At 39.9% G+C, this 16,503-nt stretch overlaps 1 protein-coding gene across 10 annotated transcripts in view; it reads left to right on the forward strand.

Moving 5' to 3' along the window:
* PDE1C (phosphodiesterase 1C) overlaps positions 1-16,503 on the forward strand; it is a 517,220-nt gene that overhangs the window by 431,383 nt on the left and 69,334 nt on the right. For all 10 annotated transcript variants that reach the window (XM_043872059.1, XM_043872060.1, XM_043872068.1 and 7 more), the window contains 3 exons: positions 7,596-7,677; positions 9,695-9,815; positions 13,340-13,515. In XM_043872059.1, the coding sequence (XP_043727994.1) occupies positions 7,596-7,677; positions 9,695-9,815; positions 13,340-13,515 (379 nt within the window). The remainder of the gene's footprint in view (positions 1-7,595; positions 7,678-9,694; positions 9,816-13,339; positions 13,516-16,503) is intronic.

Genomic DNA, 16,503 nt, shown 5'->3' on the forward strand with positions numbered 1-16,503 from the left:
TTTTCTAATTGTAATCTCTACTTCCATTTTCATATGCTTTTTTTTGATCATTGCTTTTGTAATACACCCACTATAAACTAGGAATTTTAATCTGAAGCTAGAGGTAAATCATAGTTAACTCATAAATTTGAGGTAATGAAGTGGTTCCTTTTTTAATTGTGAGAGAGTGAATATGAGAAATTACTTAAACATGAACATTCTTCCCACTAAAGGAAACCTTATTTGCACAAACATAAGCTTGAAGTGGAAGAAAATGTACCAGAGGCAATATGAAAATAACCATATTGAATTTCTTGCCAATTGGGAATGGAATGTTAGCTCACTGGACTGGAACTATGTTTTTTAGCAATTATGATTCAGTAAATTATTTTTATTGACTTAATATTTTAACCCAGATGCCATAAGCCATGGTAAATAACCCTTGTAGGAGAAATGTTGCCTTAGCTCTTAACTATAGATTTAAAATTGGACAGTTCAAATGGGAAATCTCAATGGAACTGTAGAGTCTTTGAAAAAATTACATTTAGATGTTGGGTTATATTTCAAAATAAGGCCATAGCCTCAGTGCTGATAGACCAGACCTTCTATGCATTGCTGAAAGAGTAAGTTACATCTTCAGTTTATAACCATATTTTACAAAATCCAAGCCTCTGCCTCAGGCCTTTTTCAATGAAATACTGACTTTAAGAAACTGTGAGTTTGCCTTTTTGGTAAATACATCTTGAGAAACTCTGAAGATTCATTTCCTAAGTATTGCTGTATATTTTTATATTTTACAAACATCGCCTACAATTCTTTTAATTTCCTCTGTGTTTGTGGTTGTTTTCCCATTTTTTGTTTATTTCATATACCAGTGTCTTTTCTCTTCTGTATAAAGTTAGCTGATCATTTGAATATTTGATTATTTCTTTTTTATTTTATGATATAAATTACTGCTTTCATTTTTATTAATTTATTTCTTCTGCTTGATTATTATTAATTCATTTCTTTTGCTAACTCCCCAGGTTGGATGTCCAATTCATTTATTTTCATTCTGCCTATTCAATATTAGTAAATATAAGGCTAGGGGTTCATCTTTTTGTCACTCATGAATCTTGTAGGTTCTGATATGCAGTGTGTTCACAATCTTTCTTTATTAAATATTTTGTAATCTGGGTTTTGATTTTTCTTTACTAAGAGTTGCTTCAAATGGATGTGTTTGTTTATGTGATTTTCCCAGTGGTAGTTTCCTTTGCTTTCTACTTTGTAATTGATTTGTGACTTATCAAAATTTGATCACGGGGCGGGGTGGTGGAGGGAAAAAAAATTTGATCACAGAATTTTTCATTGTTTGGGCCTTATTGTGAAATTTGCTTTTCACCTACTAAAAAAATCAATTTTTGTGAATGGTCATGGCTCTTGAAGTCAGTTTATCTTCTACTTGCAAAGTATAAAGCACCAGGCATAGCCTCCTTATCAATTATGTCGTTTTAGGTATTTTATGTTATTTTTTAAAATGTGATGTTTCATGGGCTGACAGGTGTTTTTATTACTATTTTCTGTTTCTATGTAGCATAGTTTTTGCTTCCTGAATGTTGATTCTGTGTTATTTGGTTCTTAGATATTCATAATTGCTAGATTTTTATAGTTTGCTGAATCCTCTATCATTATAAAGCCTCCTTCTTTGTCTTATCCAATGCTTTTACCTAGAATTCATATTCAGCTCATTTTAAGAACAGACTCTTGTCTTTTTACTTTAACCTTTTACTTTTAACTTTTTACCCTAACCTTTCAGAGACACTTTGATTTGGATGTGTTTTTTAAACATTGCTTATAATTGAGGGTTTTTTTATGAGCCAATCTAAGATTCTTTTAGTATTTGAAATTAACCATATTAACATCTGTTGATATGACAAAAATCTTTGCTCTTAGGTACTATGATATTTTATATTATGATTTCTGTTTTGTGGCTAATTTTTAAATTGTGCACTATATTGGCTGTACCATCTGCTTATTATGTATTTATTTCTTCTGATGACTTGAAAGTTTTATATTATGTTTTTAGTTTTAATATTGGCTAACTTGGTAATGCAAATTTTATATCCTCTATTTATTTAGATAGTTTTGATAAAAATTAGCAGGCTTCTACTTCCTCTTGCCTCTTCCCCAACAGCTAGTTCTATCAACTTGCTTAATTCTTGTAGTCTGTACCTTTGTCATTTAGATATAGCTCTATTCCTTTATGGGCTTCCCTGGTAGCTCAGAGGTTAAAGCGTCTGCCTGCAATGCGGGAGACCTGGGTTCAATCCCTGGGTCGGGAAGATCCCCTGGAGAAGGAAATGGCAACCCACTTCAGTATTCTTGCCTGGAGAATCCCATGGAGCCTGGTAGGCTACTGTCTATGGGGTCTCAAAGAGTCGGACACGACTGAGCGACTTCACTTTCACTATTCCTTTATATATATATCAGGTTTAAATGGTATATTTTCACCCCCATCTATACACATAAGAAAGCTAGTGCTTATTCAGTACCTCCCAACACTTTTCCCCTTTTCCTTTCATAACATGACTAATTTCTTGTTACTGTTTGTTGGCTGTATTATTTCTAAATTCTATTTTCTAAGTGAGCATTCTATATCATGTACTATATGCTGTTTCCAAAATATACACTGAAAACAATGTGACCCAGAAAGATGGAAAATAAACAAGTTGGGCAAAAGCATAATTTTTCCAGTTGTTCTTGTCTTGGCTGTACTCAGTGCTGGCACTTTGGCCATGGTTGGTTCATTCATCTATTGGTTGGTCAAAGTTGTTCCTTGAGTGGTGTCTTCTAGGAGTGCTTTAAGCCACATTTCTGTGTGTTTGCAAGTTTTTCTACTGCTTTTATACTTGGGTCACAGTTTGCTTGGGTAAGACATTTTTTGAATCAAATTTCCTTTCCCTGAGGTCTTTTTTGATTGATGCTTTTGAACTATGGTGTGGTGGAAGACTCTTGAGAGTCCCTTGGACTGCAGGAAGATCCAACAAGTCCATCCTAAAGGAAATCAGTCCTGAATATTCACTGGAAGGACTGATGCTGAAGCTGAAACTCCAATACTTTGGCCACCTGATGTGAAGAGCTGACTCATTTGAAAAGACCCTGATGCTGGGAAAGATTGAGGGCGGGAGGAGAAGGGGACGACAGAGGATGAGATGGTTGGATGGCATCACCAACTCAATAGACATGACTTTGAGTAAACTCTGGGAGTTGGTGATGGAGAGGGAGGCCTGGTATGCTGCAGTCCATGGAGTTGCAAAGAGTCAGACATGACTGAGTGACTGAACTGAACTGAGCTGAGGTCTTTTTTAGATTTTGTTCAAATGACTTCCACCTAAGAATGTTGCTATGCAGAGATTGGAGGCCATGCTAGAATTATTTTCATGTCTAGGTGGTATGTATTTTTGCTTATGTGCCCTAAGAATTTTTTCTTTGCCTTTGAAGCCCAGTGACATTACTAGGCTATATTTCAATAGTGATTGCCCTATAATAGTTTTTCTTGGGCCTGGTGTGTTCCTTTTCTGTATCGATTCAAGTTCCATTGATGAAATCTTTAACGATTTCCTTTTCCATTTGCTTCCTTCTTTAGGAAAAACAGTTATTTGTATGTTGCCCCTCTTGTTTTCTTCTCTGTTATTTTCCTTTAAATTGTCTTATAACTCTCTGATGAGTGGTATTTTTTTCATTCCTGAATTCCATGTCTCTTAATGTGTTTTTATCAAATATAGCTCTCCTTCATGCTGCCTCCACTACAATCTTCATTTGTGTGGTGGTTCTGTTTTTCTTTTCCATATCTTCCCTGAGCTCTGCTAGTTCCTGTTTCCCTGAGCCCTGGTTCTTAATAATTTCAGGAATTTTTTTCCCATAATGGGAGTATGTATGTTTGGTCATCACTTGGTGGCACTGTTTTTTTTCTGATGAATGTTCCCTATCTGTTATTTTTATTTTTCTGTTTCTTTTTCTATTTTTTCTTTTCATGTAAAGTATCTTTCTATAGTTTTTTTTTTTTCCCTCCTGGTATTGGTATAGTGCTACCTCTTCCTCCTCCTTCCCTTCCTCCTCCACCTCCATCTCCTCTTCCTCTGCCCTTCCTTCCCCTTTTCCTTCCTTTGATTATTATTTACCATCTTTGAGTAAAATGCATTATTTTTTGACCAACAGTTTTCAGGAGATAAGTGCCAGGGAGAAACTGGAATAGCAGTGTTCTAAGTGGCATGATTTATTATGAGGTTTCTATGACATGGTGTGTGTGCGTGTGTGTTAGCCGAATTTCCTTCTTCCTGGTCAGCAGTAGGCAACAGCTGTAGGGCTGCTCGTGGTATAGTCTCTGTTATCCATACACTCTTGTCATGCTTGTATATCTTCTCATTCAGCATTTTCTTCTTTACTATTTCTTGAAGCTATAGTAGGGTTCAGAGTAGCTCTTCACATCAGTGTCTGCTGTCTCTGGTTTTCCCAGAGACATATGATGGATGTCGGGTATTTTTCCTATCTGAGTGAATTTTGAAAACCTCTATTCTTCAAGCTTTATCTGACATCTGCAGCCATAGGCCTTTTCTCTGGGCATCTTACATCCCCCCTCCCGGATATTCACAGCATTTGACAGTTGTTCCTCACATAGTTTTGATCGAGTTTACAGATTTCTCCTGCTATTTGTTTGTGTTTCTGTTGTTTCTTGTTCTGTTTTGAGAGGATTATTTCTGAGAGGGGAAGGCAAAGATGTCTTTACTTATCTTAAATCCAGAATTACAGTAATTTGCTCATACCTCATATTGGTAACTTCTTCCCTGTGAAAGATGAGTATATACTGCTGCATTTTGTTCAACTTGATGCTTTTGTTGTCCCCCCAGTTAATTACCTTTTCTCCTCTCTACTGGGAAACACTCTCTTGTGATATCACCCAGCGATCTTTTGAAGCTCTTGTGTTGAGAGATGCAATCTGCCCTGTAAAGTTCCAATACAGAAAGAACCTTTGTTTCTCTTGCTTGGTTTGCTGCTTACAGATAGCTGCTGTAACAAACAAACCCCCAAATGTAAAACAGCACACAGAAAATGAAACTTTATCACCAACTCATGTAAAGTGCCAGCAAGTGTTTCTTGATTGGCAGATGGTTTACAATAAGCAGTGCTTTTAGATCCAGACTCTACCATCTACATGGCTTCCATGGTGCTTATCTACATCAAGGCAGCAAAAGAAGGAAGGACGTAAAGACATAGGCATGGGAGATTTTGTAGGCCAGAACTGTGGTACAAATATACCCTCTCTCCTCTTGTTTTATTATGTAACACAAACTGGCAGAGATTCTGGGAAGTGTAGTCTAGCTATGTGGACAGGAAATAAGGGGAGGTTGTAAACAGTTAACTGCCCAATTGCTCCCTCAGCTTGCTTATCACAGATGTCCAAGTGGCCAAAGGGACTTGAGTATTTCTAACCAAATTCACCTTTCTATTCATGAACCAGGCATTCATTGTGTTCCTTTTGTAGATAGCTTATGTAGATTGCTTAAATCAGCTGTCTTAACCCCTCCCACAAGAATGAAAGTTATTTATTTTTGTGCACTGTCCTGAAAAAAAAAACGAGTTCACTAAAAAAATTCCTTTGTGCCAACTGAGACTATTGCCCTTTTTTTGGAAAACATTGACCTCTTTAATAAAGAGGAAAGTGAATGAATAATTCCACAAGGGCCAGTAGTCGTGGAGTCATACAATATTGTATTAGTCAACCTAGATTCGCCTGTAGAAGTACATTCTTCTATATTAATTTCTGCATATTTTTTCCAGTTTATAAATGTATGTGTCCTCCAGAGGGAATTCAGAGGTCACTATATTAAAATAGGTTTATAGAAATTAGTAGTTATTTAAATTCAAAGGATGTAAGTGATATGGGTATGGGCAAGTCCGTAGGATAAGTTGCTTAATGATGTTTAGACTTTTCAGAAATAAAACTCAAATGGATGCTTATGTCTTAGTAGTCAAGCAGTTAGTATTCTTTTGAGCTACCCCCACTAAAATGCTTCAAAAGGGATAAGAGTGAGTTTTATTTGTGTTGGCTGAGTTAGCCCAGTGAACCATCTGCACAACTGCATTTATGTTATAAATACTCTTCCTTCTCATCATATTGCCCAAATAGAAATAGCTTTGGAATAAGTTCTTTTTTATCATGCTACTTGAGCAATAGAGCAGCCCTCAGCAAGGCATACTTGGAAACAGAAGGACCGTTGTGTCCTATGGTTTGTTAATACAGGAAAGGGTACAGAACTAAGCCATTTCAGGACTGTTCCTGAGACCCTTGGATGTCCCAGCACCCACTGTGAGCCCCACTATTCAGCTTCCTCAGATGCCCATTCCTTTTTCTTCTTTTCAGTAGATCTTAAATGTGTATGTTAGTTAGCTCCTTTCTCTTTGGTAATATGCCTTAGAAAGAAAAAACATTCAGTTTTTGAATTAGACCTGGTTATTGAACTAGCTTGTTATTACTCTTTATTTATCATTAGTTCATTGATGATATTTATTATAGTCAGAGTGTAACAGTTAGATGTAATAAGTTCAATAAATGTTTCTCAGATCTTCACTTAGTGGAAATATCTATTGAGAAAGAATACTTGTTCTTTGTATACTTGTATACATTTTTCCATGTAGTTGTCATTATTATTGATGACATAGGGATTATTATCCCACATTTTATAGGTGAAAAAACTGAAATGTAGAGGGGGAAAAATACACTTGCTATGATCAAGTGGTGGGAGCAAGGCCAGGTTCAAGCTAAAGTCAGTAACCATTAACCTCAGCAGATTCTTTTCTTGTGAATTGAATAAGCACAACTTTGTGGCTGTCAGAGGCGTGACCCACTTTCCCTTTCCTCTGGATGTGTGACTGAAGTATTGAGCTCTGGTTCAGAGCCGTTCTTTAAAATCATCTCCATCATTAATTAGACTTTCCATAGCACTTGCTTATTATAGTCTTGCCTTTTGGTGAGATTGAGAACATATTGGCCAGAGCATGTTTTATTATTGTCTAACTTGATAAACAGAAGCAATTATTTACTCTACTACTTTTTTGTTCCACTTTTCATCATCACTGAGCCCTGCAGGGAAGGCCCCAGAAGCACTTAATTCAGTTGTGCATGGCTTTAGGTAGCATTCAGAGAATGATTCTGAATCAGTCGAGTTAGAATCGGTGTCTCAGACACTGTCCACAACTGGAGGGATCTGCAGGCTCAAGAAAGGCTCCAGGTAGGCACAGGATGACTGGAGAACACACAAGAATTCTGACTGCTCTGCTGGCTCTTGGCCACAGCATGCGTTGCTTTGCTTATTTTCCTCAGGAGACCTATTGCTGCCTGATGAGGCTTTCTATACAACAGCATGCGCTTTTGCAGTTGGATGGAATGATTGGACACTGGAGGGCTTCAGCCTCTTGGTGTCTTTTATGCAGAAGAACAGGATGCAGGACTTACTACATAATGTCATTGTAATAATGAAAAGAAAGACCAGTGGCCTTCGTGGCAGCTGAAGTTGTGAAGTAAAATCTGGGTGGCTCAGCCTTCTGTTCTTATTTACTTTGACCTCCTGTTTTTCTAGGGTGATAGAGAAGCAGAGCTGGGTCTGCCTTTTTCTCCTTTGTGTGATCGGAAGTCCACCATGGTTGCCCAGTCTCAAGTAGGTACGTGTTTGCCAATCCATTGATGGAGAGAAAAACTGGAGAAGGGTGTCTGGAAGTAAGCTCAGATGCTCCTCATGATTCTTCGGCTAGAACCTGGCTCCCTTCTGCTTCTGTACTCGTGGCTTTGGCTAGTTGGGGTGATGAAGCCGCTGTCCCCATCCTCCTTCCTGGAGTGTGACTGGTTCCTGGGAAGATTGGACAGTGACACTGCTATCTCCATCATTCCCTGCCAAGAGAAAAAGGGGCTTCAGTCCTAAGGCAATGACAGGAATTAGTGGTGGGAAGCCCATTCTGTTTCAGTCTCACCATTCTGCATGCAGTACCAAGAGTTTCCTCAGTGATGCTTCCTCTAGCCCACTTTCCAAGACAGCACCATTTCCTGGATGACCTTACTGCCAGGAATGGCTCTTTTAAAATATCTCTTTCCTTTCTGCCTGCCTTCTTTCCTTCCTTCCTTTCTTTCAAAAAAAAAAAAATAGCATCTTTTTTTGGGTAAAGAATACTTTTGCACTGCTAATAACTGTAATATATGTGAATTATTATTATTTCATTATCAGAATACTGTTGCTACTTGTATAGGACAACTTTTGTCTTGCCAATTTCATTATAGAATTTTTTATATCCTTCACTTCTGTGATTTGAATGCCAGCATCACTTCTATCTTGGTCATTGTAAAAGCCAAGTAAGCATTTGTATATTTTCACACACAGTATCTCCTTTGATTGGCATTTAGTTTCCTTCCAACTTTCATGTCACTGTGTAATAATGAGTTACCACCCATAGTCCCAGATCATATATTTTCTCCTTACAAGTCACCAGACACTTTGGTATTTTTGAGTTGTTGAGATGATCACTCCAGCCCAACATCAACTATCTCTCCAGCATGGTGATCTCTCAAAGGTGACATTTCCAGATCTGACCCCTCTCCTAGCTTCCAGCCCTGTTGGCCCTCTTCCATCCAAATATGGCCCTGATACTTTGAGTCAGCAGATCTAAGATGAAGTCCACCATCTTTCTCCCTGGTCACACTCTCCCCTGTTATCTCTGTTCTCTTTGCCTTCCTGGTGGAAGTCTCTGACAGATTCCATCTATAGGTAGGACCACCTACTGCTTTGCACGTATCCAAGCCTCCATCACACATCCACCTTAAAATGGCACTGGATCTCACCTCCCTTACTTTGTTTTTGAGCTTTGTGAAGTGAAGCTTCTAAAATGATTTTCCCAGTGTCAGCCTCCATTGCTTTCTCCCACCCCATCCATCTTGCCAGATTAACTTTACCAAATAACAGCAGAAAACATCTTAGTACAATGCTGCCCAAACATCTTAAGGGGCTTCTAGTGCCTGTCTAAGTCCTAAGCTCTAGCTTGGTACTTTGGAACCTCCCTCCCTGAACAGATCGTGACCCTTCCCAGGCTTTCCCTTTCTGATTCTAAAAGAATTCCTAAGTTCGAGTCATTCCCCAGACACATCCTGCACTTTTCCCTGTCCTGTCACCTTGCTTATTTCACCCCCTCCACCCAGAATGAATAGCCTTAGGGCTCAGCTCAAATATCACAACCTCCATAATGCTGTTTGCAACTCTCACAGTGGGAAGGAAAATACCCTCCCTCCCTTACCTTCCTAGGGGCCTTTCTTTGGGCTTCTCCTTTGGCCCTTTCCATTTTTATGTTCACTGAATTCTCCTGTAAACTTTCAAGGGCAGGCAGGTTGTGTTACAAATTTCATCACAGTGTTTTTTACATAGTAGATATTGACTTTGCATTTTTAAGCATTTTATTGAATTATCTACTAAAACGTTAAAGGAAAGCTATGTAGGAGAAATGGATCTGACTCATGATAGTCAAAGCAAGCAATGTATTAAATGATTACGACCAACCTAAGCTCTCCTAATCTGATTTGGCGCTCCTATGTAGATGATTTTTTAAAAGAAAGCTACAACTCATCAGTTTGCATGGGAACATTGGAAAGGCCCCAGTTACTATGTAGTTCCTCTGAAACTTTGCTGTTTCTCTCCAGGTTTCATTGATTTCATTGTGGAACCCACCTTCACTGTGCTCACAGACATGACAGAAAAGATCGTGAGTCCATTCATTGATGAACCCTCTCAAAGTGGGGGCACAGGGCAGAGACGTTCAAGGTCAGTATTGAAGCTTGAAAGCTGGGGGTCAGGGTGGTCTGTGCATGGGGACAGACTTCTTCTGGAAGGGATGGGGGTGGTACTTCTTAATTGTGTTCACCCTACCTCCTCCTCATGACACGTGTCTGCTTCTTCCTTTGTCTCAGAGGAGTCAAAGTTGTACACTGTATTCTCTAGGCTGGCCTGTAAGTGGGTGATCAAGGTCCAGGTCATGACACAGGTTCCCCTTTCTGACCCCAGCCTGACCCCATCCATTCTCTCTTTTGGTGGCTTTGCCCACAACATCATCAGTCACTGCACTTTACCTGCTGTACCCAAGAGTCCTGGCTCCCCATACTCCAAAAGGAAAGAACCATGGATCAGAGTTATCATATTAAGTGAAACTTTCATTTCTAGGTTCAGGAAGAAAATTAAGTAGTGGGGAAAAAGAGCTGAAATTTTTTTCCCCCCATTTATTTTTATTAGCTGGAGGCTAATTACTTTACAATATTGTAGTGGTTTTTGTCATACATTGACATGAATCAGCCATGGATTTACATGTATTTCCCATCCCGATCCCCCCTCCCACCTCCCTCTCTATCCGATCCCTCTGGGTCTTCCCAGTGCACCAGGCCCAAGCACTTGTCTCATGCATCCAACCTGGGCTGGTGATCTGTTTCACCCTAGATAATATACATGTTTTGATGCTGTTCTGTCAAAACATCCCACCCTCGCCTTCTCCCACAGAGTCCAGAAGTCTGTTCTGTACTTCTGTGTCTCTTTTTCTGTTTTGCATATAGGGTTATCGTTATCACCTTTCTAAATTCCATATATATGTGTTAGTATGCTGTAATGTTCTTTATCTTTCTGGCTTACTTCACTCTGTATAATGGGCTCCAGTTTCATCCATCTCATTAGAACTGATTCAAATGAATTCTTTTTAATGGCTGAGTAATATTCCATGGTGTATATGTACCACAGCTTCCTTATCCATTCATCTGCTGATGGGCATCTAGGTTGCTTCCATGTCCTGGCTATTATAAACAGTGCTGCGATGAACATTGGGGTGCACGTGTCTCTTTCAGATCTGGTTTCCTCAGTGTGTATGCCCAGAAGTGGGATTGCTGGGTCATATGGCAGTTCTATTTCCAGTTTTTTAAGAAATCTCCACACTCTTCTCCATAGCGGCTGTACTAGTTTGCATTCCCACCAACAGAGCTGAACTTTTAAATCACCTTCTGCCGCAACATCATTCCATCCATCTGACCATAGTTGAGTCCGACACTGTCCCACAGACAATCTTGGTGGCGACATCGCGAAGCACTGGTGCCAAAGAAGTCTGGCACTTTGCGCCTCATTCTGTGTGTTGTTTGTGTCGCTCAGTCATGTCCGACTCTTTGTGACCCCATGGACTGTAGCCCTTCAGGCTCCTCTGTCCATAGGATTCTCCAGGCAAGAATACTGGAGTGGGTTGCCATTTCCTTCTCCATCAACACCATTAAACGGAGTCAAAGTGAACAGCCTCTGGAGTCATATGGCCAGTTAAACATCCTGACTCCATTCCTAATTAACTGTACCATCTCAGGCAAGTTGCCTCAGTTTCCCCATTTGTGAAAATGTGGATTATAAAACTCATAGGTTGCAGGGAGGATTAAGTGAATTATTTAATCTACGTAAAGCCTATATATATATATGATAGCTCAGTTGATAAAGAAGCCGCCTGCAATGCAGGAGACCATGGTTCGATCCCTTGGTTGGGATGATACCCTAGAGAAGGGAAGGGAAGGGCTACCCACTCCAGCATTCTGGCCTGGAGAATCCCATGGTCTGTATAGGCCATGGGGTTGAAAAGATTCCGACAAGACTGAGCGACTTTCACTTTAGCCTTCACTTTCACTTTCAAAGCCTTTGTAACAGGGTCCAGCACAGAGGAAGTGGCAGCTACAATAATGCTAACGCTCAGTGTTCACTAGTATTAAATGGTTGGTATTACCACTAGTACTGCTGTCCCCTCCTCCTCATCCATCAAAACCTTGGGCCCAGTCATAAAGGAGAGAAATAGAATGAAGAAGAAAAAGAATAGAAGAGCAATGAGAGGAAGAAGGACAAGGAGATTAGGACAGAGGGAACCCAGGAATGCTTAAGGTGAAGCGACCTAGTCAAGGCTGCTGACAAGGAGGACAGAAGCCCCCTGCCTGAGTCCCACAGCCCCACAACTCTGCCAGCACTGGGCTGAGGTCTGCTCTACTTATCTAGTTAGTCTTGATTATCATTCAGTGGATTTGTATTTGTGCCAGTCACGACTGGAGTTCCCTGGAAATGTGTGATACTTTAGGCACTGTGGTCACCCAAATGGGAAGGGAACCCAAAAAAGAGGGGATATATGCGTACATATAGCTGATTCACTTTGCTGTACAGTAGAAACCCAACATTGTAAAGCAGCTGTATGCCAATAAAAATTAATTTAAACTAAGTACACCTTCAGAAAAGTGAAGTTTCCCAGAAGGATGGCACTTTCAATATTTTATATATATATATATATATATATATATATATATATATATATATATATATATATCTGTATTTTCTAAAGTTGTCTCTGTTTAAGGCTTCAAGTGGTATTATATATTTTTGTAATTGTATTTATTTGTTTATTTTTGGCTGTTTGGGTCTTTGTTGCTGAATGGACCTTCTCTAGTTGCAGTGAGCAGGGGCTGCTCTTCCTTGCAATGCACGGGCTTCTTATTGCAGTGGCTTCTCTTGTTGCAGAGCACGGGCTCTAGGGCACTTGGGCTTTGGTAGTTGCGCCTCAGGACTCAGCAGTTGCCATTCCCAGACTGTAGAGCACAGGCGCAATAAGTTGGGGCACACAGGCTTAGTTGCCACGAGGCATGTGGGATCTTCCCGGACCAGAGGTCAAACCCATGGTTCCTGCATTGGCAGGCGAATTCTTTACCACTGAGCCACCGAGGAAACCCCTCCGGTGGTATTACATTAAAAGACAAGTCTTATGCATGACTGATCTCTCACAATCTCCATGCCTCTCTGCCTTCCCTCAGGTACATGAGGAAGTCTGCTTATTCTAGCCTTGGGTATCCTGGGGTCAGAGTTTCTTGAGTCCAGGAGGAGGTGGAGCTAGAGAGAAAGAGGACAAGTGACTAAGTAACTTGGAGATGTGGTTAGTATGAAGGAAGGTAGGCAAACTGGAACCAAATGGAAGTCAAGTTTAAGTGGGTTAATTTCAGGAAGTCAAAGACAGAACTCATGTGTGGGGAACCTAGTCATATGGAAAAAGAACATTTGAAATATGGGGACCTTTGGGACTATCAATACTCGTGAGACTGAAACCTTGACTATTTTTTCCTGCTGAAAATGGAGAATTTCCTAGCTGTTGCATATTGAAAATAGAAATGACAAACCTCAGGTCCCAGGAATTTCACAACAGTAACTTGATACATGTTCACTACACTTCTCTTAGGCTTGCTTATCAGTACACATTTTCAAACTCTAACCCTCTCTTTGGTATTTTTTTTTTCATCCTCCAGTTTGAACAACATCAGTTCAACAGATGTAAAGCGATCAGGTGTCAAGAGCTCTGGCTCAGAAGGAAGTGCCCCAATCAACAACTCTGTCATCCCTGTTGACTATAAGAGCTTTAAAGCCACTTGGACTGAGGTGGTACACATTAACCGGGAGAGATGGAGGGCCAAGGTGCCCAAAGGTAGGGTGCCGATGGGGAATCTTGTTCATACCACTCAGACCCACTCACAAAGCAAGACACTGCCACCCCTGATTTAAAAGTGCTGAAAATGAAGCACGAACTCAAGGTATATATTCAAATTGCTGAATGTTAGGAGAGACCATCTTTTGCTCTTTATTATATCTAATACTTAGTGCATGAGAGAATGAGGCTGACTTCCAAGTCACCTGATGGAATGACCTTTGTGCTATATGTCCAGATAATTCTCAAAATGAAGATTGTACAGAAGACAGATGTTCCTCCTATTTCTTAGTTTCTGCTAGGCCATCTTGTCATTCTTGTTTTATGATATGTGGCATATTTATCAGGTGTTTACTCCTTCTTTTATCTACCTCGGCCATTACATTGGGATAGAAAAAGCTTTAATCTCCTTACATGCATTTTTATCTTCATGTTCTCAATTTCCCTTCAGTCATTACTCAGGCTGACCTTCTGAGATGAAGGTAACTCACAGGTAAACAGAAATTCAAAGACAGAAAAGTCATCACTCTTGGTACTATGAACAAAAAAGACTGAAATCTCTTTGTTTTTTGAAAGTCAGAATTCATTTGCATGTTTGTGTTTACCGAGCATGTGCTCCATGATTTGTACATACGACATGTTTATACTGTAGTCTAAGTAGGAACACATAGCTGTGGTAAGTCTCATGAAGCTATGGTGCCTGATTCCAGAGACAATTCTAGAGTGGATGATTCTAAAGTTCTGGAGTCAGGAGGCTAATCTCAGTGGGTTTTGTGGAGGTACACCTTCAACAGCAGTCAGTTTTTGCCAACATCTGTTGCATGCCTACTGTATGCCAAGCTCTGTACCGTGTGTTATTCACCGAGGTGAGTATCAGGCATCCTTGTCCTCAAAGCTCGAAGTCTCCTGGGTGGGGACAGGGGGGCATTAGCACAGAATTTCTTTCGAAGTAGGAATGGGAGTTCAGTGGAAGCTTTGTTCTCCTTACCAGCACCCACTGACCTTGAGCCCCAGACTTTTATAACAGGCAAGCAAAGTTTTATCCCCTGTCATAGCATTCCACACTTTTATATACCCAGTGTCTACCCAAGGGAGAAGGGTAGGAGTAGGTCTTGTTCCTCAAATATCGGGGGCGCTGCTTCCAGTGTTGAGAGAGAAGAGACAAGATCACACTGCTGGAGTTATTCAAAGGCCAACACTGTGTCCACTTCAAGTGGCTTCTCAGTTCGGGTGGGGCAAAGTGTTTATATTTACAATTCTTTTAAGGCATAGTTGGGCCCTTATCATTTGGGGATGTCCTGAGCTATGGAGAAGAAGCCAACTCTTCTTCGATATTTTAAGTGTGGCCTCTCACAGTCTATTAGGATACTTTAAACATTGAAATCCTCCCAGTTGGCAGGCTTTGCAATCAGCAATGGCAGCTACTGCATCATTTTGAGAAAGCAATCTCTTATAATCAATTACACTCATTACACTTGAAAATTCAACTCCTGACAACATGCAATTGAAAGTGGTATTTCAAAATAATTTGTTTGCAATTATCTGGCTTACTAAAATTACCTTCTGAAACTAATCACCTGGGGGAGCATTAGACAGTTTCTTTTCTAGAAGAAAACTGGTCCTTTAGAAAGAACAGGTAAATAACACTGAAAAAGAAGTGAAAATGTTTGTTTCTCAGTTGTGTCTGACTCTTTGTGACCCCATGACCCCATTGACCCTGCCAGGCTCCTCTGTCCTTGGGATTTCTCCAGGCAAGAATACTGGAGTGTGTAGCCATTCCTACTTCAGGGGATCTTCCTGACCCAGGGATTGAACCCAGGTCTCCTGTGTACAGGCAGATTCTTTAACATCTAAACCACCAGGGAAGCCCAAAATTAACGCTAATAGTTTTAAAATATGTGAGGCATGCTAATAGAGATAAGCTTGTCCCTAGCCTGGTTGAGGTGCTTTGGAAGGCTTCTTGTGTCTAACTAGGATTTGAAAGATATCTGGGGTTGAGCATGAAGTGGGGAACAACGCAAAAGAGGTTGACAAAGGCACAGCCCCCAGGGTTTATATATGTTTTTGTAGGAGGACAGTTTGGGTATCAAAGCAAAAGTTCGTTGGGGAAAGGGGGAATTGAATCCCTACTTGCCCTGTGCTCTTTGGCAAATCCAGGCAGATTCTTTGAGAAAATTCCCTTTGGGGGATAATAATAGACACCACAGTGGTGGTGCAAAGAACAGAAATTATATAAGTAAAGAATGAGAACTGAGCCTGCACCTGGTTAGTGCCTGATAAGTGGTAGCTCTTATTTTGAAAAATTGGAAAAGAAAGTTTAAATGCAAAGTTAAGAAGGTGGTGGTCAAAATGCCAGTGTATAATTAATATTTTACAACATTTTCTGCCTCCCAATAATGCTGTTGACTGGTTGGCTGGTGTAAGAAATTCAGTTTGCATCTGTTTTGCTGTTGGTGATTGGTTTGTGCTGCACTATCCCAGAATGTTTTGTTCATGATTCTTTTTTACCAGAAAATCCTGATTTCAGCAAAGGCTGCCCTGCATTGGGGCGCTTGAATATATGTTGTTATTAAATTGATCAGAAATGGAATTAAATCTAAGGCTTTAGTTTTTTAATCAACCTATCCAGCTAGGCCAGAACACATAGTTGTTAGGAAAGATTGAATATATATATATATATATATATATATATATTTTCAGCTCTTAGGACTGAAACTCATTATTCCCATGCAAAGATAAGTAGGCATAACAATTTACAAGTCTTATCAGTATTGATCAGTTTCCATTCAGAATTTAATACTTTTTAAACATGTTTTTCTGGTGTAAGAATAATAGGTGTCTAGGTTACAATGCTGAAATATAAACAAAATATACAAAGAAGAAAATAAAAGTCACTCATTCCAGCAAATGTAACTGTTGTTGAAATTCTGATGTAGTTTTTTAAAGTTTGATTTCCTACACACCATGCTCATGCTCTGTTGCTCAGTC

Source organism: Cervus elaphus, chromosome 18 (assembly GCF_910594005.1).
Source record: "Cervus elaphus chromosome 18, mCerEla1.1, whole genome shotgun sequence".
Lineage (NCBI taxonomy): Eukaryota > Metazoa > Chordata > Mammalia > Artiodactyla > Cervidae > Cervus > Cervus elaphus.